General features: G+C 37.9%; 2 protein-coding genes across 8 annotated transcripts; both read left to right on the top strand.

Annotated features, from left to right (window-relative positions):
* On the top strand, window positions 1–18,990 carry LOC122305156 (topless-related protein 4-like). Of its 6 annotated transcripts, none has more exons than XM_043117494.1 (26): window positions 1–245; window positions 427–535; window positions 5,524–5,703; window positions 5,832–5,945; window positions 6,049–6,207; window positions 6,309–6,486; window positions 6,585–6,684; window positions 7,130–7,242; window positions 8,257–8,425; window positions 8,551–8,660; window positions 8,785–8,854; window positions 9,013–9,086; window positions 9,306–9,401; window positions 9,474–9,569; window positions 12,704–12,831; window positions 12,943–13,180; window positions 13,269–13,433; window positions 13,499–13,591; window positions 13,849–13,992; window positions 15,460–15,570; window positions 15,659–15,838; window positions 16,849–16,977; window positions 17,078–17,173; window positions 17,614–17,802; window positions 18,075–18,241; window positions 18,327–18,990. In XM_043117494.1, the coding sequence occupies exons 1-26, from the start codon at window positions 152–154 to the stop codon at window positions 18,523–18,525; spliced, it is 3,501 nt and encodes a 1,166-aa protein (XP_042973428.1). In that variant the 5' UTR covers window positions 1–151; the 3' UTR covers window positions 18,526–18,990. The 6 variants fall into 6 exon arrangements, with proteins under 6 accessions (XP_042973428.1, XP_042973427.1, XP_042973429.1 ...); XM_043117493.1 differs by having other exon boundaries at window positions 6,585–6,708; XM_043117495.1 differs by having other exon boundaries at window positions 83–245; window positions 351–535; window positions 6,585–6,708.
* Window positions 18,991–20,159: 1,169 nt separating this feature from the next.
* On the top strand, window positions 20,160–23,468 carry LOC122305157 (actin-related protein 6). Of its 2 annotated transcripts, XM_043117499.1 has the most exons (8): window positions 20,161–20,954; window positions 21,053–21,269; window positions 21,351–21,414; window positions 22,125–22,209; window positions 22,304–22,354; window positions 22,511–22,573; window positions 22,659–22,813; window positions 22,921–23,468. In XM_043117499.1, the coding sequence occupies exons 1-7, from the start codon at window positions 20,200–20,202 to the stop codon at window positions 22,786–22,788; spliced, it is 1,365 nt and encodes a 454-aa protein (XP_042973433.1). In that variant the 5' UTR covers window positions 20,161–20,199; the 3' UTR covers window positions 22,789–22,813; window positions 22,921–23,468. The 2 variants fall into 2 exon arrangements, with proteins under 2 accessions (XP_042973434.1, XP_042973433.1); XM_043117500.1 differs by lacking the exon at window positions 22,304–22,354 and having other exon boundaries at window positions 20,160–20,954.
* Window positions 23,469–24,038: the final 570 nt, after the last annotated feature.

The raw sequence follows: 24,038 nt of genomic DNA, 5'->3' as shown, positions 1-24,038 counted from the left end.
TAAGCTTCACACCCGACTCTCTCTCTCTCTCACACATTCTTTTTTCCAAATCCCTAATCCTTTCTCTGTATAAATACTCAACAGGCGTCAGTTGCGAATGAAAGACTGAAGAGTCAGAGAGAGAGAGAGAAAGCTCTATTCTCCAAAGCCAATGCTCTCTAGAGCGATTGAGAAAACAAAAATAATATATAATTCTCAGAAATTCTGTAGAACCTTCCGATCTGGGCTGCCAATCTTTGTTTCCGGTATGCACCATCCTCTGTTCTTCCTCCTCCTTGCATTTTTTTTCATGGATTTTGCTCTGCGGTTGAATTATTGGACTGAGACTACTTTTGTGTTTAGGTTGTTAGATTTCTTCGCTGCGTAGTTTAGGGGTTTTCATGCTCAACTGATATCGATCTGTGAAGCTCTAAATCTTTGTGGTAGTTTTATTCGGGTTCCTCAGCTGCACAGCCATGTCTTCGCTTAGCAGAGAACTAGTGTTTCTCATACTTCAGTTTCTCGACGAAGAGAAATTCAAAGATGCCGTTCACAGGTATGGTTAATTTTCCAATTTTTTTTGTTGCCCGTGTATGTGTTATAACTCTGAGTCTCTTTGAAGCCAAGTCACCAACTCAGATGCCAAGAATTGTAAAGAAACTTGCATAGAACTTGAAAACAAAATGAAAGTAATGCACAGAACACACAGAGATTACGCGGTTCGATTCTAGTGATCTACATGTACGGCATCAACAGTCAAGAGACTTTCTTTATTGATGATGATCAAATACAGTATTGAATTTACAAGAAAACTCTTATGCACACCTTTCTGAATCTTGGAGAATTTTTACACAAGATAATTCTCTCTGTTTTTCTCTCCTGTCTTCACTTTTTATATATCATCATTGAGTACAAGTGAAGGCCTCTATTTATAGAGTACAATTGTGATTGAACAGAATAAGCTTCTGTTCCACCTCAGCAGGCTAATACCCGAGTCTTCCCATGTGTGCAGCCATATGCTGCCACGTGCTTTATTCTAAATGGTTGACACTTATCATAACAATTCTCCACCTTAGAAAGGATTTAGACCTTCCAAGCTGCCTCCTTCCTCTTTGACTGTTGCTGCAGATTCCCCTTATGAGGGCTTAGTAATTTCCCAAATTAATCAAGTCCAAGTCTGACTGTTGGCAGAGATTTAGTCATCATATCTGATGTATTTTCTTTTGTTGGGATCTTTTCTACCCAATCTCTCCAGCTGATATGAGGTCCCTCACAAAGTGCAGTCTAATGTATATATGTTTTGATCTTTCATGGTATACCTGATTTTTGGCAAGGTGAATTGTGCTCTAGTTATCACAGTAAACTGTGATATTCCCTTCAAACATGCCTAACTCATTTGATATACCTTTCAGCCATATAGCCTCTTTGATTGGCTCAGTCATAGCAATGTATTTAGCCTTAGTTGTCGATAAGGCGACCACTGGTTGCAGATTTGCCTTCCAACTGATGGCTCCTCCAAAGGCTATAAACACAAAACCAATTAAAGATTTTCTGGTGTCTATGTTTCCTGCAAAAGTCAACAAAGCCTTTCAACTCACTTTCCTTTTGTACATTTCCACCAAACTTCAGTCTCAAGCAATTTGAACCAGACAGATACTGAAATACCCACGTGATAGTATGCCAATGAGGTTTTCCAGGGTTGCTCATAATTCTGCTGACTATGCTAACACCATAGGTCAAATCAGGTCTAGAGCAGACCATTGCATATATTATACTTCCCACCATGCTAGCATATGGATTTTCTGCATGAACTCTACTTCATCTATTTGAGGTGCTTGAGTGACTGACAGTTTTGAGTGTTGCCCATAGGAGTACTTATTGATTTTAGCTAGTCCATGCCAAACCTTTTAAGAATTTTTGAAATGTACGACTTTTGAGATAGTTAGAGTAGTTTTTTCTTCCTATCTCTCACTATCTCCGTTCCCAAAATTCTCTTGGCAGGTCTCAGTTACTTCATTTCAAACTCTGACTTCAATATGCAGTTGACTTGTTCAATCCGATTTGAATCTTTACATGAAATGAGCATGTCATCTACATATAGTAGTAGATACACTAAAATTTCCCCAGATTGCTTGTAATACACACAGCTATCATACCCACTCCTCTTGAAACCATTTTCAACCATGTGTGAATCAAATTCTTTGTACCACTGCCTAGGGGATTGTTTAAGTCCATATAAAAATTTCTTGAGTAAACAGACTTGATTGCTGTTGATTTCATTCGTAAACCCTTCTGGTGGTTGCATGTATATGACCTCATCGAGTTCTCTATGCAAGAAAGCTATTTTTACATCCAATTGTTTCAAGTGCAGGTCTTCACAGGTAGTGTAAGATAACAATAGTCTTATGAAGCTGTGTTTGACCACTGGAGAAAAGATTTCATTGTAGTCTATCCTTTCTCTCTTAGTAAACCCCTTAGCTACCAATCTTGCTTTATACCGTGGGCCCTCAACCCCTGGTATGCTTTCTTTTCTTTTGTATATCCTTTTAAATCCAACCAATTTTGTTTTCTCTGGTTTAGAAACCAGTTCCCAAAGTTTTCTTTCTTATTAAGAGACTCCATTTCTTCATGCATGGTTAATTTTCACTTATGAGCCTCTTTACTTGCCATAGCCTCTTTAAAAGACCTTGATTCCATGTCAATAACCTCTTCTGCAACAGTTGGTGCAAAAGCAATTAACTCTGTTTGACCCTACCTTTGAGGTGGCCTAATTACCCTCTTCTTTCTGTCCCTTACCAGATTATAGGAATTAACTCCACCTTGATTTATGTCCTCTGAGATTGTTTCCTCAATTTTTCCAACTTGATCATCTAGATGAACTGGTTCAGCTTTCCCTTCCTGTGCTCGAGCCATTTGTAGTTCATTGAAGGTCACATCCCTACTGATTATACACTTTTGTTTCCCAGGTTCATCAACCCACAGCTTGTCCCCTTTAAATTCTTCTGAATACCCCACAAAAATGCACTTAAGTGCTCAAGGTTCTAGCTTGTCTATTTTTGAATGTGCATAAGCCACACATCCAAACATTCTCAAGTAATCATGATTTGAAGGTTTTATAGACCACATTTCTTGTGGGGTCTTGAAGCCAATTGTTGATGAGGGGTTTCTATTTATTAAATGTACTACTGTAGCAGCAGCTTCAACTCAAAATGGTTTTGGTAACCCTGAGTTTGATAGCATGAACCTTACCCTCTCCAAAATGGTTCTATTCATCCTCTCAGCTAGACCATTTGTTGAGGGGTTTCCCTCACTGTTTTGTGCCTAGTTATTCCCTCTCTTTGACAGAAAGTGTTAAACTCATTTGATAAGAACTCTAATCCATTATCTGTTATGAGTTTCTTCACCTTCTTTCCAACCTGGTTTTCAGCTAAAGTTTTCCATTCCTTGAACTTAACAAATGTATCAATTTTTTTTTGAAGGATGTAAATCCATACCTTTCTCGAGTAGTCATCTATGATGGATAAGAAGTCGCTTCCCCCACCATGAGAACTAACCCTTGCAGGTCCCCACAAATCTGAGTGAATGTAATCCAGAACCTGTTTAGTATGATGGATTGCAGTTTTAAAACTAACCCTTGTTGATTTCCCAAGTATGCAGTCTTCACAAAATGGTAATTCTCCCAGATTTTTCTCACCCAGTAGGCCTTGTTTCTGAAGCTCTTGGAGACCCCTTAGACTGATGTGCCCCAATCTCCTGTGCCAGAACATAGCCTTGTCTTCCATTCTGATCTGGATAGTTGATGCCTCACCAATAATTGTCTTTCTTACCAGTGTATAGAGGCCATTTTTTCTAACTCATTTCATCACAGTTAGAGAGCTCTTTGCCACCTTTAGTACCCTAGAATCTGACTTGAAGGTGCAATCAGATTGAACATTCCAAGAGAATTTAAATTTCTTCAACTTTGGTATGTACCTTACCTCCTTTAGCAGTCTTTCCATACCATCATGCAATTTTAATTTGACTGACTTTATTCTCAGAATTTTGTAGGACTTGTCGTTACCAAGGATCACATGCCCTCCATCTAATTCAGTGAATGTTTCAAACCATGATTTCGAGGGGCACATGTGGACTGAGCACCCTGAGTCTAGAATCCATTCCTTTCCTGAATCTAGCTCAGAAACATTCAACACTTCAGCATTGTCATATCCATCCAATACAACAGTAGCATTCCCTTCCTAGTTAGGTTTATTCCCAGAATTTTGTTTCCTCTCAGGACAATCCCTTTTAAAATGTCCCCTTTGTGGCATACAAAACATTTTAATTGTTTCCCCTTTGATTTTGATCTTGCTTTGTTTGTATTTCCCTTGTGACTTTGTTTTTTTGATCTACCCCTTACTGTAAAACCTTCCCCAATTTCTGTTTTAATGTTAGCCTTATTTTGCAATTCTTGAGTGCAAGACAGATTGTACTTCATCTAAGGTCAAGCTTTCTCTACCATACATCATGGTTTCTTTAAGATTTGCATAGAAGTATCCAAAGAACTTAGTAGCAGAATGGCTTGGTCCTCATCATTTATATTTATATCTATGTTTGCAAGATCTAGGATGATCTTGTTAAATTCACCAAGATGCTCTTCCATAGACATACCTGGAGTCATTTTGAATGTGTGGAGTCTAGTTTTCTTGTAAAGTCGATTTGCCAAGGACTTAGTCATGTACTGGTTTTCTAGTTTCAACCATATCCCTACTGCTGTCACCTCCTTGGCAACTTCTCTCAAGATCTTGTCACCAAGAGAAAGAATAAGAGTACTGCAAGATCTCATAGTTCTCATTTTTTGATAAAGAATCAAAGTTCTTTTCACCAAGAAGTGCATCTTGTAGACCCTGTTGAACTAGAAAAGCTCGCATCTTAATTCTCCATAGCCCAAATTCATTCTTTCTAGTAAATTTCTCTACATCAAACTTAGCTATCCCCATCGAACCTGGCTCTTGATGCCATTTGTTATAAGTCTGAGTCTCTTTGAAGCCAAACTTACCAACTCTGATGCGAAGAATTGTAAAGAAACTTGCAAAGAACTTGAAAACAAAACGAAAATAATGCACAGAACACAAAGAGATTACGTGGTTTGATCCTAGTGATCTACATTTACGGCAGCAACAGTCAAGAGCCTTTCTTTATTGATGATGATCAAATATAGTATTGAATTTACAAGAACAATCTCTTATGCACACCTCTCTGAATCTTGGAGATTTTTCACACAAGACTATTCTTTCTGTTTTTCTCTCCTGTATTCACTTTTTATATATCATCATCGAGTACAAGTGAAGGCCTCTATTTATAGATTACAATTGTGATTGAACAGAATAAGCTTCTGTTCCACCTCAGCAGGCTAATACCCAAGTCTTCCCACATGTGAAGCCATATGCTGCCATGTGCTTTATTCTAAATGGTTGACACTTATCATAACAGTATGTGTATGTTCGCGTAAATTGTTAACGTTTTGTGGATTAATTTATTTATTTTTGGGTGATTGTGGTTGTGAAGGTTAGAGCAAGAGTCAGGGTTTTTCTTCAACATGAGGTATTTTGAGGATATGGTGACCAGTGGGGAGTGGGAGGAGGTGGAGAAGTACCTCTCCGGTTTCACGAAGGTTGATGACAATAGGTACTCGATGAAAATCTTCTTCGAGATTCGCAAGCAGAAATACCTCGAAGCTTTAGACAAGTATGTGTAAAAAGCTTACTGAATTTGATTTGCAAAAACTATGGCTTCTTTACCTTGTCATTTTGTTTGCGCTACTTGGTTGGTTATTTGGTACGAAATATTGAGAATGAAATTAATAATAATTGTAGGAGGGATCGTGCTAAAGCTGTGGATATTTTAGTTAAGGACTTGAAAGTGTTCGCAGCATTTAATGAAGAGCTTTTTAAGGAAATTACGCAGCTATTGACTTTGGAAAACTTTCGGTATGAAGAAATTATCTTCAACAGAATTGTTCTTGTAGATCCTGGTTTCTTGGATTTCTTATGATACTGACCATGTAAATCACTCCATGGTAATGATTTGCAGAGATAATGAACAGCTGTCTAAATATGGAGATACTAAATCTGCTAGGGGATTAATGCTTGCTGAACTAAAAAAGTTGATAGAGGCTAACCCACTTTTTCGAGATAAGCTTCAATTTCCTCCCTTGAAGAACTCAAGATTGCGAACACTAATTAATCAGAGGTAATTGAGAAAGTTTTACCTTTATTTTGTATTTGGACCTAATGGTTGAACTTGGCTTTCAGTAATAGGTATATATATACCTTTTTTGTATTGAAATGCAGTTTAAATTGGCAGCATCAACTTTGTAAGAATCCAAGGCCTAACCCTGACATTAAGACACTATTTGTAGACCACAGTTGCGGAACACCAAATGGTGCACGGGCCCCATCTCCCGTCACAAATCCCTTAATGGGTGGTGTCCCTAAGGCTGGGGTTTTCCCGCCACTGAGTGCTCATGGTGTAAGTGGAAAGTAGATAAGAACTATGCCGCTTTTCTTGTAATTAAGCTGTTTCAAAGTTTGAATTTCTTTATCTGAGTCTGGTCTCTATGTTTATAGCCATTTCAGCCCACACCGGTTGCTCTTCCAACATCTCTTGCTGGATGGATGGCTAATTCATCTCCTGTGCCTCACCCTTCAGCCTCTGCAGGACCCATCGGTATGACTGCTGCTAACAACTCAGGTATTGACATATACTTAAAATTTTTGACCAGCTGTGTCTGGAGATGATTGTGTCTGGAGCTGATTTTCTATCTCCAGACACCTCCAATTGTAAATATGATATGATTGCATATCTAGTTGTTATGGTTGACTGTAATTGGCAATATATAATCAGGATATGGATACATAGAATTGTAGCAAAACCTGAGAAGCATGAAGTGTTTTACACTATATACTTTTGCATTTATCTTACACAAAAAAAAAAAAAGATACTTTTGCATTTGGTTTTCCTACATAATTTCTTTGTTTCCATCTCAATTGATGTACTTCTAACCTTTATATCGTACACCAAGATACTTTTGCAATCTGCTTTTATACCTGAATTATTTTGTTTATATCATTCAATACATTTCTACCTTTTTGTCCATTTATCATCATGGCAGCCATCTTGAAGCGCCCTAGAACGCCCCCTACCAATAACCCAGTTATGGACTATCAAACAGCTGATTCTGAGCATGTGTTGAAGAGACCAAGACATTTTGGAATATCAGATGAGGTACTACACATTGTTTATAAATTCAATTTACAAAGTGGAAATCCGAGTCCTATTACTAAAATATTAAACTCTTGCTTTGCTGATTTTGGATATATCTTTTAACATGTCTTGAGAATTGTGGTGCCACTCTATGATCCCTGAAGATATTGATCAATGCAGTTAGTTAGATGTGAGGGTTCTCTTATTACACAACGGGAGTTGAATCTTCCTACCCCTCTCCTGGCCCCCCTCCTTTCTTGTTCTTTCTTCGAGTCACAGTTGTGCCATTGTTGCAGTGTTCATCTCTTCCTTGGCACATTATGAGATCCACCTTGTCACACAATGCAGCATTGAATTTCTTCTTTTGTTCTTTGTTCCTGTGACAGTTTTGCTGGTGTTGCAGTTGAATTCTTTTTCCTTGGCACATTGTGAGTAGAAAATAGGTACCCATAGCGCATCAATGATATTTGTCTTACAATTTTGAGTTGATGGGGTTGCTCAAAAATGTCTTAGTGGGCAATTTTCACTCTAATTTGAAGATATAGTTACTCTCGAGATATTCCATACTTATTAAGTGATGATTAACTGACTTGTCCCTTCAAGTGCTCTTGTCCCCCCTTACATATTAGAAACTCCTTTTAAAATGGATTATTCTTTATATGTTATGGAAATTGAATGGTGGAAGGGGTTTGTGCATTGGCTTTTGGTTTGTGCCTGCCTTTTTTTTTTTATCGCACACACTTCATGGATTCCATCTAGTATTTACGATGCCAGAAGGGTGAAGGAATGGTGGGGTGGGGATAACATGAATGATATGTGCGACTGATTTTTTTTTTTTGGTATGCTACTATGCCATTTTGACGCTAATTCTTTATCTTCTAAATCTCAGGTCCACGCATGTGGTCTTTAAACCTAAAATTTAGCCTTTTCCTTTGCTTGAAAAAAAATTAGCATGTTAGTTTTGCCCTTGCTTGAAAGATCAACGCCAAATAATAAGTCTATGTAATTGGTGATGCATAAATAATTTTTCAACAGGTCAACAATCTGCCAGTAAATATTCTGCCTGTGGCATACACCCCCCAAAGCCATGGTCAAAGTTACCATGGTACCGACGATTTGCCCAAAACTGTTGTTATGACTTTAAATCAGGGATCAGCTGTCAAGAGTATGGATTTCCATCCAGTGCAACAAATTCTTCTTCTGGGTGAGCCTTATTAATGAACTGAATGTAATTTCTGTTTCTATTCCTGTGGTGGAGTTTTATTTGAAATTAGGTTTTTGGAATTGCAGATCTTACCCTTCTTTTCTTTTAATGTGTGACTGTATCAGTTGGAACAAGCATGGGTGATGTCATGTTATGGGAGTTAGGTAGCCGTGAAAGGATTGCTCTTAGAAATTTTAAAGTATGGGATCTTGGAGTATGTTCAATTGCCCTGCAGGTATGGCTTTTGATGCTGGACATTTTTTTTTTCTTTTACATTTTTTTGACATAGGATGTTTATATTAGGCTTCTTAAATTACTTTAACTTCAATGAAAAATTGGCTTTTCTTTTTCTGTTATAGGCATCTCTGACCAATGATTATACAGCATCGGTAAATCGCGTGATGTGGAGCCCTGATGGAACGCTTGTTGGTGTGCTCACTAGCTTTAGTTGCCATATTTTATTTTTTAATCATTACACATTTTGGAAATAAAATCCTGAGAATTGGTCCATTATACCGGAGAAATATAATGTTACGAGAGTGATAATAGGCTTCTTGTTGGTGATATATTTATTGTCCCCACTACAGGTGTTGCATACACTAAGCATATTGTGCACCTTTACTCATATCATGGTGGTGATGGTCTGCGAAACCACTTGGAGGTTTGTGTCATCAACCAATTCCTCCTAAGTGTTTTTTCAATCCCTTTTATCTTAAATGTCTTCAGTTGGGTCATTAACAAAATTTTATCTTATTAAAAAAAAAATTCTCTTCAGTAAAGAAGTAAAGTGATTTTTCCCTTTGATTTTTTTCTTATGCTTATTTGATATTATTCTTTTTTCTAACTATTTTGTTTCATGAATTTCTTTGTGGTTTCTCAGATTGAGGCCCATGTTGGTAGTGTTAATGATCTCGCTTTCTCTTATCCAAACAAACAACTATGTGTTGTCACTTGTGGCGAGGACAGAGTCATTAAGGTTTGTTTTTTTATATTACCAGATCTGATTATATGGGTTGGAAATTATTTTTAACATTTCAAGATTATACAGGTGTGGGATGCAGTCACTGGGACCAAGCAGTATACTTTTGAGGGTCATGAAGCACCTGTATATTCTGTATGTCCACATCACAAAGAAAATATTCAGGTAATGATTGTCATTCTATATATATATATCGGTCATAAAACAAGCAAACTGAGGTGCTCTTATTCTATTAATTTTTCTTCTCCCTGCCCTTATGAAATGAAGATATTAGGGTCCTAGGAACAAGATTGTATATAATATATATGTTGAAGTGAGATTATAGGTATGTGTATATATACGTATTTGTATTCCATCTTAAATCTTGAAGGTAGTCTGTATTAGTTTCTAAACCCCCCCCCCCCCCCCCCCCAAAACAACAACAAAAAAAAACCACGCCAACAGATAAAAGAAATTAATATAATTAAAATTCACTAGAAAACCCTACAATCCAACTAAAAATTTTCTTCACAGTTGATTTGTATTCTATTCTAAAAAAATATACATTGTTTCTACATATCTAAATCAATCATAAATTGTTTCTTATCAAAGAGAAATCATAGATTAATTTTTAAAGAAAGGATTTATTCTCTTTGCCTTTTAAGTTCCCTATCCCGCTTTTAAGTTAGCCTTTTAAGTTCCCTTCACATCCCACTATAGATGTTATGCAAGTTTTAAAGGAATTTCACACTTTTCAAAAGTTTGAAAAATCTCTTAATGCAACGTTTATTGCTCTCATTCCCAAGAAACACGGGGCTTTGATCATAGAGGATTTTCGCCCGATAAGTTTGGTTAGTGGTATCTACAAAATTATTTCGAAGGTGCTAGCCAACCGGTTAAGCCTGGTTTTGGATCTTATTATTTCTAAGCCTCATAATGCATTCATTTGTGGGAGGATAATTCTTGATTCGGTACTTATAGCAAACGAGTGTTTGGATCATAGATTGAGAGAGGGAAGACCAGGGATTCTGTGCAAGCTTGACATGGAAAAGGCATATGATCATGTGAATTAGGAATTCCTCCTATATCTACTTAGGAGGTGCGGTTTTGGTGATAGATGGATTGCTTGGATGCGTCATTGTATTTCTACTGCCCGGTATTCAATTCTAGTCAATGGTACACCTTCTGGTTTTTTTGATAGTTCTTGGGGTTTGCAGCAAGGAGATCCTTTATCTCCTCTCCTATTTGTTATAGTTATGGAGGCCCTTAGTCGTATGGTACAGGCTGCGGTGAGGGCAGGGCTCATATCTAGTTTTCAAGTGGGTCATGGTTCTGGTGGCTTGATTACCCTTTCACACCTTTTATTTGCAGACGGTACTCTATTGTTTTGTGAAGCAGATACTAACCAGATCCAAACTTTACGTGTATTGTTACTTTGCTTTGAAGCAGTGTCGGGGCTTAAGGTGAATCTTGACAAGTCCGAGTTGGTACCGATGGGTGTGGTTTTGAACATACTCAATTTAGCAAGTCTACTGGATTGTAAGGTGTCTTCCTTGCCTCTGAAGTATTTGGGTCTCCCGTTGGGAGCAACTTTTATGGCTAGAGCTATTTGGGATGGGGTGGTGGAGAAGATAGAAAAAAGATTGGCTAGTTGGAAACGGGTGTATTTATCGAAAGGGGGCCGCCTCACGCTTATTAAGAGCACTCTCACTAACCTACCCACGTATTTTTTATCTTTGTTTCCTTTGCCGGTAAGGGTGGAGAACAGGATTGAAAAACTTTTCAGGGCGTTTCTATGGGGAGGTTTGGGGGAAGAGAAGAAATTCCACCTGGTTAGATGGAAGACAGTTTGTGATCCAGTGGCTCATGGGGGGTTGGGAGTATGCGACTTGAGAACTTTTAATAAAGCTTTACTGGGCAAATGGCTATGGACATATCATTTGGAGGGGGGTTCACTATGGAAGGAAGTTATCGATGCTAGACATGGAGCTGCTTGGGGTGGTTGGTGCTCCAATGAAGTGAGAGGGGGACATGGAGTGGGATTATGGAAGTTTATAAGGAGGGGGTGGTCTTGCTTTGAAAAACACATTCGTTTTGTAGCAGGAGAGGGAAACTGAATTAGTTTTTGGCGGGATGTGTGGTGTGGAGAGCATGCCTTGGAAAGAGCCTTTTCGGTTCTCTATCATATTGCTACTAATAGGGAGGCTTCAGTGGGAGATATGCGACTACTCTCTCATGATTCTCATCAGTGGAATATCCTTTTTAACAGGGACTTCCATGATTGGGAAGTACCTATTGTTGCAGATTTTTTCAGCCTCTTATACTCCATGGGGCCTTTTGCGACGCAGCATGATCAATTGAAGTGGAGGTCTAATAACCACAAGAAATGTACTGTTAGGGGGTACTATCAAATTTTGACAACACAAGATCATCCTAAGTTCCTCTGGAAGAACATTTGGAGGACATGTGTGCCTTCCAAAGTTGCTTTCTTTGTATGGAACGCCGCTCTTGGGAAGATTCTGACCACGGACAATCTGAGGAAGAGGGGTTGTGTAATTATGGATTGGTGTTATTTATGTAAAAAAAATGGAGAATCTGTGGACCACCTCTTATTGCATTGTGAGGTAACAAGGGAGTTGTGGGATGAGATCTTTCACAGGGTTGAAGTGGCTTGGGTTATGCCTGCGAGGGTGGTAGATCTGTTGGGTTGCTGGAGGAAGATACAAGGTTGTCATCAAGTAGCAGTTGTATGGAAGATGATCCCGTTGTGCATCATGTAGTGTATTTGGTTGGAAAGGAATGCGCGCTGCTTTGAGGACAAGGAACGCACTAGGGTGGAGCTAAAGAACTTTTTTCTACACACTTTAATGCTTTGGTCTTCTGCTAGTGTACTAAACGGGGACAACGGTCATGATTTCCTCTTTAATTTATCGCTCTTAGAATGTATTTAGGTGTGCTATGTATACTTCCTGTGTAAGCGGGCTATGCCTATTTCTTTCAGATCAATAATATTTTTTCTTACTTATATAAAAAAAAAAAAAGGTTCAGCCATCTAATGATTAAGCATGGGTAGTTAGAATATCTTACAGGTTGTTCACTTTTCCCTTACCAAGATTGCTTTGAGACTGAATAGAGTTGTGAAACTTCTTTCATATTGTGAAGGAGGGAATTATCTAGGAGGGAATTATCTAAGAGGGTAAACATTGAACAAGGAAAATGGGCATGCTCTATTTTGTTGGATTTATTTTTATTACATGATTATCTAACTATTGCTGTCGAGATTTGGATTTTCTTACTTTTTTTTTTTTCCCTCTCTTCAGTTCATCTTCTCAACTGCAACTGATGGAAAGATAAAGGCATGGTTGTATGATAACATGGGTTCGAGAGTTGACTATGATGCACCAGGCCATTCATCTACCACAATGGCATACAGTGCTGACGGGACAAGGTATGTACATGAATTTCTACTGCCTTGCGACTTTCTGTTCGTTTAGGTTAACATTTGTCATCATATGATGTTGTTAGTTAACTGTCTTATCATGATTTATGGGAAACTCAGATTGTTCTCATGTGGGACAAACAAAGAAGGAGAATCATTTCTAGTAGAATGGAATGAAAGTGAAGGTGCTGTCAGGCGCACATATCATGGTCTTCCAAGGCGTGCACACACCGGGGTTGTGCAATTTGATACAACTAAAAATCGGTGGTTAGCTGCTGGTGATGAAAACCTGATCAAATTCTGGGACATGGACAGAGAGAGGTTATTAGTAACTACTGAAGTGGAGGGCTCTCTACCGGTAATTATTGGTTACACTTCAGTCGATGTCAATTTTTATCTAGAGAACTTTTTCGTCAACCAGTTATTATTGGTCTTGAAACCTGCAGGCTTCTCCTTGTATTAGATTTAACAAGGAAGGAATATTTTTAGCTGTCTCAACGAATGATAATGGTGTTAAAATCTTAGCAAATCCAGACGGAATTCGGCTGCTAAAAACAGTGGAGAATCGCACATTTGATGCTTCTAGAGTTGCTTCTGCGGCTATTGTTAAGGTATTTTGCTCAAACTCAGCTGATTTTGTTTGATTAGAGTTCCTAATTGAACGATTCCTATATAGGCTCCTGCAGTAGGCACCTTTGGATCTGCCGTTGTAACTATTGGAACAAGCATTGGAGATCGTGCTCCTCCAGTAGCAGCAATGGTTGCAATGGTGAGTGTTAATGTCTTGAGGGTAACACAGATGCTCAGTGAGATTATTAAAAGAAGCAAATTGTTAATCTGATCGATGCATATTGTTTCATGTTAATGTGTTCTTGTTGATGCGTGCATCCATGGATGTACGTTAAGATTAAGATTTATCTGTCAAGGAGTGCAAGACCCTTTTTCTCATCTTTATGAGATATGTATCTTATAAAAAAAAACTTACTTGTCAAGCCGTTTAATTTTTTTTCTTTGGAGTTTGTGTAGAACAGTGATAGTCGAAGTGTGGACATAAAACCCAGAATTGCTGATGATTCAGTCGATAAGTCTAGGATCTGGAAACTTACAGAGATCAATGAACCATCACAATGCTGCTCCCTGAGGCTCCCTGATAGTTTACCACCAGTAAGGGTATGTGCCCAATCTGTGTAATTTTATAACAATTTAAGCTAATTTTTGTGCCACTTCACCAACTTTTGTTGACTTTCAAATGGTAAAGGGCCTCCAATATCACTGCTGAAAGATTTATTCTCCATTTTGTTTTCTGGCATATTTTGCTTCTCTCTTTTCCCCCTTGATTCTATGTCCTGTTCATTTGAGCAAGCGTAGCTGACAGTGCAGTCTTCTTCTTAATTCTGGTGCCACACATTCCACTGCAAAATTACAGCCAGTTTTCTTGTATCCAAGATAAATGTGTGTACACACCACTGATGGTCGTCATGCATGCTTTACCTATTCCTTTCTGCTTGTATATATCACGTGTGATTATATCAATGGAATTTTTATTAGTAACATTTTTGCATCCCAAGGAAATTATATCAGTCCCCTCACTTATGGCGATGTAATACCGTTGTTACAAAAAACTTAACCCATGCTGTGGACTACGAAAAGAGAACATATATGTAACAACGTGAACAATGTGAGCCCACTTTATCTAATCTTCAGAAGACCTGTAATCTCGAAAGGCATCTTGCATACTATGCCTTCTAGTGCAACCTCTCTCTGGAGGTATATGGTATTATACTTATTTTTAGGAGCATTTTATTTTAAATCCTCGATTAAAATGGCTTTGTGAAACTTTTAAAATGTTCTATAATTTATTTTGCCTAATCTATTTGTGTAGTTTTAATAATGATGGGATAATATGATACTTTCTTGAGAATTTGCCATATCTCTATTGGAGTTCAAGTAATTAATAAATTGTGTTTTCCCTGTTTTGGCACCATAAGAACCTTACATGGTCTCTCACAGGTAGTAAACATAATAATGAAAAGCTATTAGTTTGTAGGCTATGACAGACTATAAGATTTATATGAGTTAGGCGGTTGAGTAGTTATGATAACTTACATTTGATTCCCTTTGGATCGAATGGTTCACATTCTAGTGGAGGATTGGGGCCAATGAGGATGAACAGATTAGGCACCAGTGCCTATAAAAGATTGGAAAATGATAGACATACAACCCTTTCTAAAACCTTTTATACAACTATGTTTTAAATGAGGGCATTTTTTTGTAAATAACTTATAAATTAACATCACTTTATGTAAATACCCTTATTTTAAAGCATGGTTGTATAAAGGGTTGTGCAAGTATCATTACTTACAAAGATTTGGTGCCAGTGAGTATTGCTGTGGTCTAGGCTGAGGGATTGGACTCATTGAACAGAAGACTCAAAATACATGGATTTGCAGTTGGTTTGAGCTGCAAAATATTTTTCATGTACTTTTCAACTTGATTTGCAAACTTGATTGATTATGAAGTCTTGCATGCGATGGTAAAACAAAACGTGCATGGATTCCTTTGAGTTTGAGGTGAAAGTTTGTGTATGTTGCTATTTAGTTTTCTCTTATGGTCTTGACATTTTGACAACTACTTCAGGTTTCAAGATTAATTTATACAAATTCAGGTCTAGCCATATTGGCCTTGGCATCTAATGCTGTACACAAGCTCTGGAAGTGGCAAAGAAATGATCGAAATTTAACAGGGAAGGTATTGAAGTTTCTCTTAAGGTTGCATTTCCTTTTTATCATTTCAAAACCTATCAGCTTACTATTTACAATGACTGTGCCTCTTTTAGGCCACAGCTAGTGTAGTACCTCAATTATGGCAACCTCCAAGCGGAATACTAATGACAAATGATGTAAGCGAAACAAATCCTGATGATGCTGTTCCATGTTTTGCACTGTCAAAGAATGACTCTTATGTCATGTCAGCTTCAGGGGGGAAAATTTCATTATTCAATATGATGACATTCAAGGTATATGGCTTTCTTTTTTTCACTGTTTATATGTATTGTACTTGGTTGGTCACATCTTCTGGATTTTTTTTTTTTTTATAGGTAATAGAATTTTATTGATATAAAAATAAGGCATAGCTCAGGTATACAGGATGTATATAAGATACAAAACTAATTGAAGATAGAAATAGTTACAAGGAAGTTGTGAAGACAGTCCATCAGAGTCTATAGCAATTGCCCAAAGGAATAGAGTAAGAAAAAAGTTTTAAGTTCATCTATTGTCTGCCTGTGATCTTCAAAAAAACTTCTATTGTTCATTTCCCTCCAAATGCACCATAGTAAACAATTGTGCCTTATTCTACATTACTACAACTTGTGAACTGCCATATAAACCACTTCAATTTGCAAGGTCTACAACGATTCAAGGCATAACCCACGCTAGCCCAGCTCTGCCAAAAAAAAAAAAGACATTCCATAGAGGCTTGGTAATCTTGTGATGAAGTAGCAAATGATCTACAAATTCCCCACTCTTTTTACACCTACCAAAATCAACTGCACTAATCTGACGTTTCCTTAGGTTCTCCATGGTGAGGATCTTCATTGAAAAATCTGTTTTTAGAGACACTTTAGTCTTCCAAGTACTACTCTAAGGAAAAGAATTACCATCCTAAGTAGTACTTTTCCTAGAAATTACCAAACAGTCGTGATGTGTGGAAGCTGTTATCAAGGATAATCTACCAAGTAGTGCAGAAATTATTTTCCTGCTAAAGCTCCATCCTTGAAACCTTTGATTGGTTTGAAGATCATTATCATAATGAATAGTTGTCTAATTTGTTATTCAGGATATGGGAATAGCGTAATTTTTTCGAAGTAGATTGTGTTGGGGGAAAAAATCAACAGAAGGCACATTACTTACCAGATCTTATATTGTTTAGATTTTTATTGGGGAGCTCTTGACATATTTGTACATTTTCAATAAATTTGCTTCTTTATATGTGATCATATTTTTTGTGATGCTTCCTCAATTGCAGACAATGACAACATTCATGCCCCCACCTCCAGCAGCTACATTTCTTGCATTTCACCCTCAAGACAATAACATTATTGCAATTGGCATGGAAGACTCTTCTATTCAAATCTATAATGTTCGGGTGGATGAGGTCTTACTCTATCTTACTAAATTTGGAACGTGCGAGTTAAATCTGTAATAAATAACTGGCATTTAAGTTTCATAACACTTTGCATGCTTCATTATCACAGGTTAAGACCAAGCTGAAAGGTCATCAGAAAAGAATTACAGGCCTTGCTTTCTCTCACACTCTAAATGTGCTTGTTTCATCGGGGGCTGATTCTCAGGTAAAATACATAAGAGTTGCGTTATACCAACCAACCAGCTGCTGAATTATTTACAAGGCCTCAACTGCATTCATGTTTGGCTGACACTTAGTTTTTTTTTTTTTCCACCATTCATCACTGTTCATGTTAAGATCGTTTAGTTGGAACCACAAGTGCAGGCGGAGCCTGCAGAATGCTTTTTCTAAAATGAATGTCACAGGAAACAGTTCTATTTACTTCCCTTGTATCACTATTTCACAAGGCTTTTTTTTAATGCCTTTGCACTTCTGTTTTCCTCTTAAAAAACAATAATAAAAAAATAACTTAGCCATTTTCTTTTTGTCCTTCTGTGCCTTTTCAATATTGGAGAAAATTTGAGAAATTTGACCAAGTAATTTCTAGTGGATACATCAACTCAAAAATCTCCACCTCACCTTTTTATTTTTATTTTTTCTTTACAGCTATGTCTATGGAGCACAGATGGATGGGAGAAGCAGGCTAGTAAATTCTTGCAGATTCCAAGTGGGCGAGCTGCAGCTCCTCTTGTAGATACACGAGTTCAATTTCATCTAGATCAGATACATTTGCTGGTTGTTCATGAAACGCAGATAGCCATATATGATGTACCTAAATTAGATTGCCTTAAGCAGGTGTGCCAGTTGTATAAATACCTGCATACAGAGATAGCATGCATGCAACTAGACATCTATTGTATTTTACAAATTTACCCCCCTGCTATAGATTTTTTCTTTTTAATTGCATATGATAATTATATTGAAAGCATTGGGTATTTATGCAAGCTTTGTCATTTGTTGTCCAAACCAACAATGTGATTTTGAAGTTAGTTTTATGTAGTTAAAGTTAGTTTTATGCAGTTAAAGGCCACTGATAGATTCTTTTTAAATTGTGTTTTCTCAAACAGTGGGTCCCACGGGAAGCTAGTGGTCCAATCACGCATGCTACGTATTCCTGTGATAGCCAGTCAATATACGTGAGCTTTGAAGATGGAAGTGTGGGTGTTCTGACTGCTTCAACGCTAAGACTGAGATGTCGAATAAATCCAACTGCTTATCTGCCTCCCAAACCCAGGTGTGCACTATTATCCAATTTGGATTCAGCCATTTGATTTGTATTGTGCTTATCCTTGACTTAGCCATCGACATAACTTCCACAGCATGAGAGTGCACCCTCTTGTCGTTGCGGCACATCCATCCGAACCCAATCAGTTTGCATTGGGTCTTGCAGATGGTGGAGTCCATATAATCGAGCCATTAGAGTCAGAAGGAAAATGGGGCACCTCCCCTCCGACTGAAAATGGTGCTGGACCTAGCACCACTTCTGGTACAGTTGGTTCAGATCAACCCCAAAGGTGACAGATCCATGTCTACTTTCACTAAGGAATTTCAATGTATGTATCTCTTTCATGTGACCCCACACCCGGTCACAGCATATTAGATTTTCTAGGGAAGCTGTGGAGTTTAGGTATTATATAGTTTTAGGATACATCAACTCAACCCAGCAGGGTTTGCTAGTGACATCTTAATACCAATTTGTTGTTGATCCATAGTGGCAATTGATTCCCTTCATTTAACATGATTGGAGAAGTACGAGTTTATGATGTAAATTTGGAGGAAGGTAAAGGTCTCTGTCTAACTATAGAGGTACTCAGGGTCGTGAGTTGCTTTGGTCGCAGGCGCTGGCTGCTTTTATCATTTGATTTTTCACCAAGTTAGTCTTTAGTTTTTTTCCCTTTTTTCTCCCCTCATAAAATGAGTTGTGAAACAGAGACATTGTTAGGTATTTTTATGTGGCAAGTATAATTTTGGTTACTTTGTCCAGGGATTAATCTTCTGTGACTAATTGACTTCCTAATACTGTTTATACCAATAAGAAATTGGCAAATTTGCACGCGGATGTGTGGTGCAAGTGCAACCCTCTCTTCTGGTAGATCAGCTCTAGCGTGCCTTCATTTAATATAAACACCACCCCCACCCCCAGCCAGTCCACAATGGTAGTATAATGATCCTTTTTCTTTTTCTTCTTTTGTTTCTTAATTGAACTTAGGAAGATGATAGAACTACCGAGGATTTGTATCGATTATGTGTATCGAAATGTGGTTTTTTTTTTTTTTTCTCCTAGCATTTGTGTTTGTTTATATTTTTGTATTTAAAAAAATGCACAAAAAATGTTGTAAAAAAGCAAAAAATGAAAAAAATGCTTTAAAAGCTTTTTTCCGAAGCATTATCCTTAAATTTATCACACTTATAAAAGAAAAAAAAAATATCATCTTCTAGCCAAGGAAAAAAAAAGGTTGTTTCTAGCCTCGCAATTATTAAAGATTTTTTCTTTTGCCCACAAGAAGGAAGCTCAACTTAAATCCTTCTGGGAATCCTATTGTCAAAAGTAAGAGATACATCCCCAGGGATTATCAAACTTTCATCAGCAACATTCTCCATTCATAGTCTTTGCATACACATAATATTTAAGTTGGGATGTTATATTAAATTTTGAAAAATGAGAGAGAAAATATTGAATGAAAATATTATAAAATAAAATATTATTTAAATATAATTTTTTTTTAATTTGAAAAAATAGTATAATTTTTTATATTTTATTTGAGAATTTAGAAAATTATAATGATTAGATAAAGGTTATACGGGAAAGTTCAAATTTGATATTGAGAATTTTATGTTTGAATATCAAATTTTATGTTTGAGTTAGGGCTGATTTGGTTAAAAAAAAATAAATTATCTCACTTTATCTATATTGTGTAATTAAATGAGATTTAATGTTTAAAAATAAAATACATGAGAATATTTGAGAACATTAGTGCTGTCGAATGGGCTCTATGAATCATCTTTTTTTGTTTTATAGTAATAAGTTTAATGGATTATGTCACATAATTTTAATTATATAATATAAGATTAAAAGACTCATAGTTTTTTAATCTAATCATAGTTTTTTGTCCTGACATACAACATTACTTATTTACTTTTGGCAAAATCTTAAAAGAATTACTCCGAGAGTCCTAGAGTCGCCCCGAGCAAATGCATAAAATCCAGTACCAATCCCATTCTAACGCCTTCCCGGGAGACATGTCGAACGTGGTCGTCGTTCTCGACAATGGCGGTGGCCTTATCAAGGCCGGTCTCGGCGGCGAACGCGACCCATCCACCGTCCTCCCCAACTGCCTCCTCCGCCCCCTTTCCTCCAAGAAATGGCTCCACCCCTCCCCCACCATAGCCGCCTCCTCCGAAGACCCACTGGACCTCACCTCCGCCGCTGTGCGTCGTCCCCTCGACCGCGGCTACCTCATCAACCCTGACCTCCAGCGAGATATCTGGGCTCACCTCTTTAACTCCCTCCTCCATATCAGCCCCTCTCAGTCCTCACTGCTACTGACCGAGCCCCTCTTCGCCTTGCCCTCCATCCAACGAGCCACGGACGAGCTCGTCTTCGAGGACTTCAACTTTTCAGCCCTTTACGTCGCCGACTCCCCCTCCCTGGCCCACATCTACGAAACCAGCCGCCGCCACGTCGTCTCGAGGGGTGCGGCTCAGTGCAGCCTCGTGGTTGACTGTGGGTTCTCCTTCACCCACGCTGCCCCCGTGTTCCAGAACTTCACCCTCAACTACGCCGTAAAACGTATCGACCTCGGAGGCAAAGCTCTCACCAATTACCTCAAGGAGCTCGTCTCCTACCGCTCCGTAAACGTCATGGACGAGACCTTCTTGATGGACGATGTCAAAGAGAAGCTCTGCTTCGTCTCCCTTGACGTCGCGCGTGACCTAGGCGTCGCAAGGTTATTACTAGCTCAGGCACTCCTCCGATTTCTAAGTTCCGTATTTTTGAAATATTGTGTAGCTTAGAGTATTTTATTTGAATTTTCATTTCCTATAGGAAGCCCGGGAAGAAAAACTTGTTGAGGTGCACTTACGTGCTTCCAGACGGTGTTACGCACACCAAGGGCTTTGTCAAGGACCCGGACCAAGCACAGAGATACCTGTCGCTGACAGATGGGGCTCTAACTTCAAACTTAGGAGCTAAGGTGGATATGGACCACATTGAGGTTACAGAGAAGCCTGAGGACAGAAAGAGAATTGATTTAACCAAAAATGTACTGGTGCATCCCATTTTCTTGAAGCAGCCACTTCGTGTCTATTTTTACTGATTTTAAATATTTCTTTACTTTGTGCAGGAGTTTGACTTGACAAATGAGCGCTTCCTTGTCCCAGAGATGCTCTTCCATCCTGCGGATCTGGGTCTGTATAGTCGTACAATACCTGCAGTTATGAACCATATTTTTAGGGGGTTTTCTGTTTGACTTGTGAAGCAAAGTTTTTGTTTTTGTAGAATTTAGCTTTTGTTAGATTTCTGGGTAATTATCTATGATAAGATTTCATTCAGTTTTTCTGTTCATGGTCTAGGTTTGTTATTACCTTGATTTTACACGAAAAGGCTCTGTCTCGTCTTCTTTGTTCAAAGCATAAACTTGTTAAACAATTTTAACATTGTTATCACATGAGAATGAGAATGGTGAAAAGCTTGTTTTGTAGATTCTTTGGTTGGAGTTTGGGGGATCTTCCAATCTTGTAAATCTGGATTTACTTCTGGGAAATTGTATTCTTCTTCATTTGTTATACATGAGATTGGAGGTATAGAAGACCTTGAACTTATTGAATAATTTGATGTAAACATTAGAATCAAGGTAGTTACTATCAAAGAAAAACTAGGGTTTTCTTTACTAAGTTGTGGCGGGTTTTCTTCAATAGTTACATGCTTCCTCAAGTTGATTCTTCAACTTCTTCAAGTTGTTACATGTCCTCCAAGGAATAAAATTGGAAAGAAATTGATTGGAACATTTTGGAAATGTTGTGAAATCTAGTGAGAAACAAAATCTTAATAACTTCTGCCGATTCCCTCCTTTTTGAGGTACTTTTATAAATTGTCTGACTTGAAGCCGTTTATGCAGGAATGAACCAGGCTGGGCTAGCAGAGTGCATTGTTCGAGCTGTCAATTCTTGCCATCCTCATCTTCACCCTATACTCTATGAAAGGTATTTTTTTTCCAAACTCTTGGACTCTATGCTAATTATGTTAAATATATCAATTCAATACCAATGTCTGTGCTTAAATTTTGTGTTTGGACAGCATTATTTTAACAGGTGGAAGTACGCTATTTCCTCGATTTGCTGAGAGATTGTAACTTCTAATCACTCTGCCATTTCATTTTAGTCAATTTTTTTACATGTGATTTATAGTCAAAATTACTATTAAAGCTTTATTTAGACTTGAATTTATTTTTTTGGAAGCAAATTCAGACTTGAGTTTTTATATTATTGCTTTATCAAATTGCAGAGAGAAGGAGCTTCGGCCTCTTGTCCCTGATGACTACCAAGTGAAGATAACAACTCAAGAAAAGTAAATTTTTCTCGTAAATTACGTATTTTGTTTTCAAACATTCTACTGCATCCCATGGGCTTAAAACTTTGTGATGCTTGTTCAGTCCCATACTAGGTGTCTGGCGTGGGGGATCACTTTTGGCATCTAGTCCCGATTTTGAAGCAATGTGTGTAACTAAATCTGAGTATGAGGAGCTCGGATCAGCCCGATGTCGAAGGAGATTCTTCCATTGAGTTCTTGATATCTTGAAGCCTGAAGGTATGTGGTCTCTGTGTTACATCTGTAATGCATTGTAGTATCTCGTATATGTTGCTAGAGATGAAGTTTGGTTTCTTGAAGCTTACCAAATTTTTATCAATTGGCAGACTTCGAAATTTTGTTGAATTTCCTATAGATTGGCAAGGAAATTAGACATGACAGAGATGTTGCTGAGAATCTAACCGTCTTATAAGCGTTTCTTATCACGCTGAATGAAAGAAGGGGAGGAAGTACCTTTGGTGGTTTTATATGGGGACATAGATCTTAATGACCCTGTTCAATTCGTTGCCATGATATAATAAAGTGCAACACTCTGGCTTCTGGGATCTTTAAGCTGAAGGATGCCCTGGGGTGACTTGAGCCATATATCAGACGGACGGTCTGATACAGTCATTCGATACATGCAAAGATAGATGAGCCATATATCGTGCAAAAAAAAAGGTTCAACTCAAGTAAAACCGCAGGTTGTCTATGGAGGATATCAAATTCTTGCCTGTAGACTGTAGAGATGCTGAACCCCAGTCCTGGTTTTTGGTGCCCCACTTCAGTTTCCTAAAAGTGTACCGCAAACAAATAAGCTTAATGTACGAGAATGTTCATTCACTTTAGTTGCTTATCTCCAACTGATTGCTTGACAATGTGAGCATTATTTACATTTGCTGTTTGCCTTTAACATAAATCTTTTACTTGTTTACAGCTCTAGGGGTGATACCCGCATGGGCGGGGGCGGACCCCTCAACCGCCCCGCCCCCAGCCCAATCCAATAGTTTATGGCCCACTAGGCCCAAATATTATTTTTGGGCCCAAAAGTGACAAAAACACTTTCATTTTTTTTTAAGTCCAAATTGTAAATTTAAATTGTAGATATGACCATAATTTAAAAATTAATAACAAGTTGTAGTGTAGTAGTGTAGTAGGTGGTCTTTATATATATAGGAGGCCAATGCAATATAAATGTCTCACATTCTCGGACTCTTGTATTGACCGGTAAGGCCACACTGCAATATAAATGTCTCACATTCTCGGACTCTTGTATTGGCCGGTAAGGCCACACTTACTACACTACAATTTATATAAAGTATTAAGTAAGAATTATAGTTAATTCATATTACTATATTTATATCAATAGTTCTAGGGGCGACTGGGGTTGCATCTGCGCCGCGGCCCCTATTGAATATGCCACATTAGCAGACTTATTAAAAAAACAAAAGAGAAGAAAGCGGGA

This window comes from Carya illinoinensis, chromosome 3 (genome assembly GCF_018687715.1).
Source record: "Carya illinoinensis cultivar Pawnee chromosome 3, C.illinoinensisPawnee_v1, whole genome shotgun sequence".
Taxonomy (NCBI): domain Eukaryota; kingdom Viridiplantae; phylum Streptophyta; class Magnoliopsida; order Fagales; family Juglandaceae; genus Carya; species Carya illinoinensis.
Note: the sequence above shows the minus strand (reverse complement) of the source record. Positions and strands in the feature narration are given on the sequence as shown.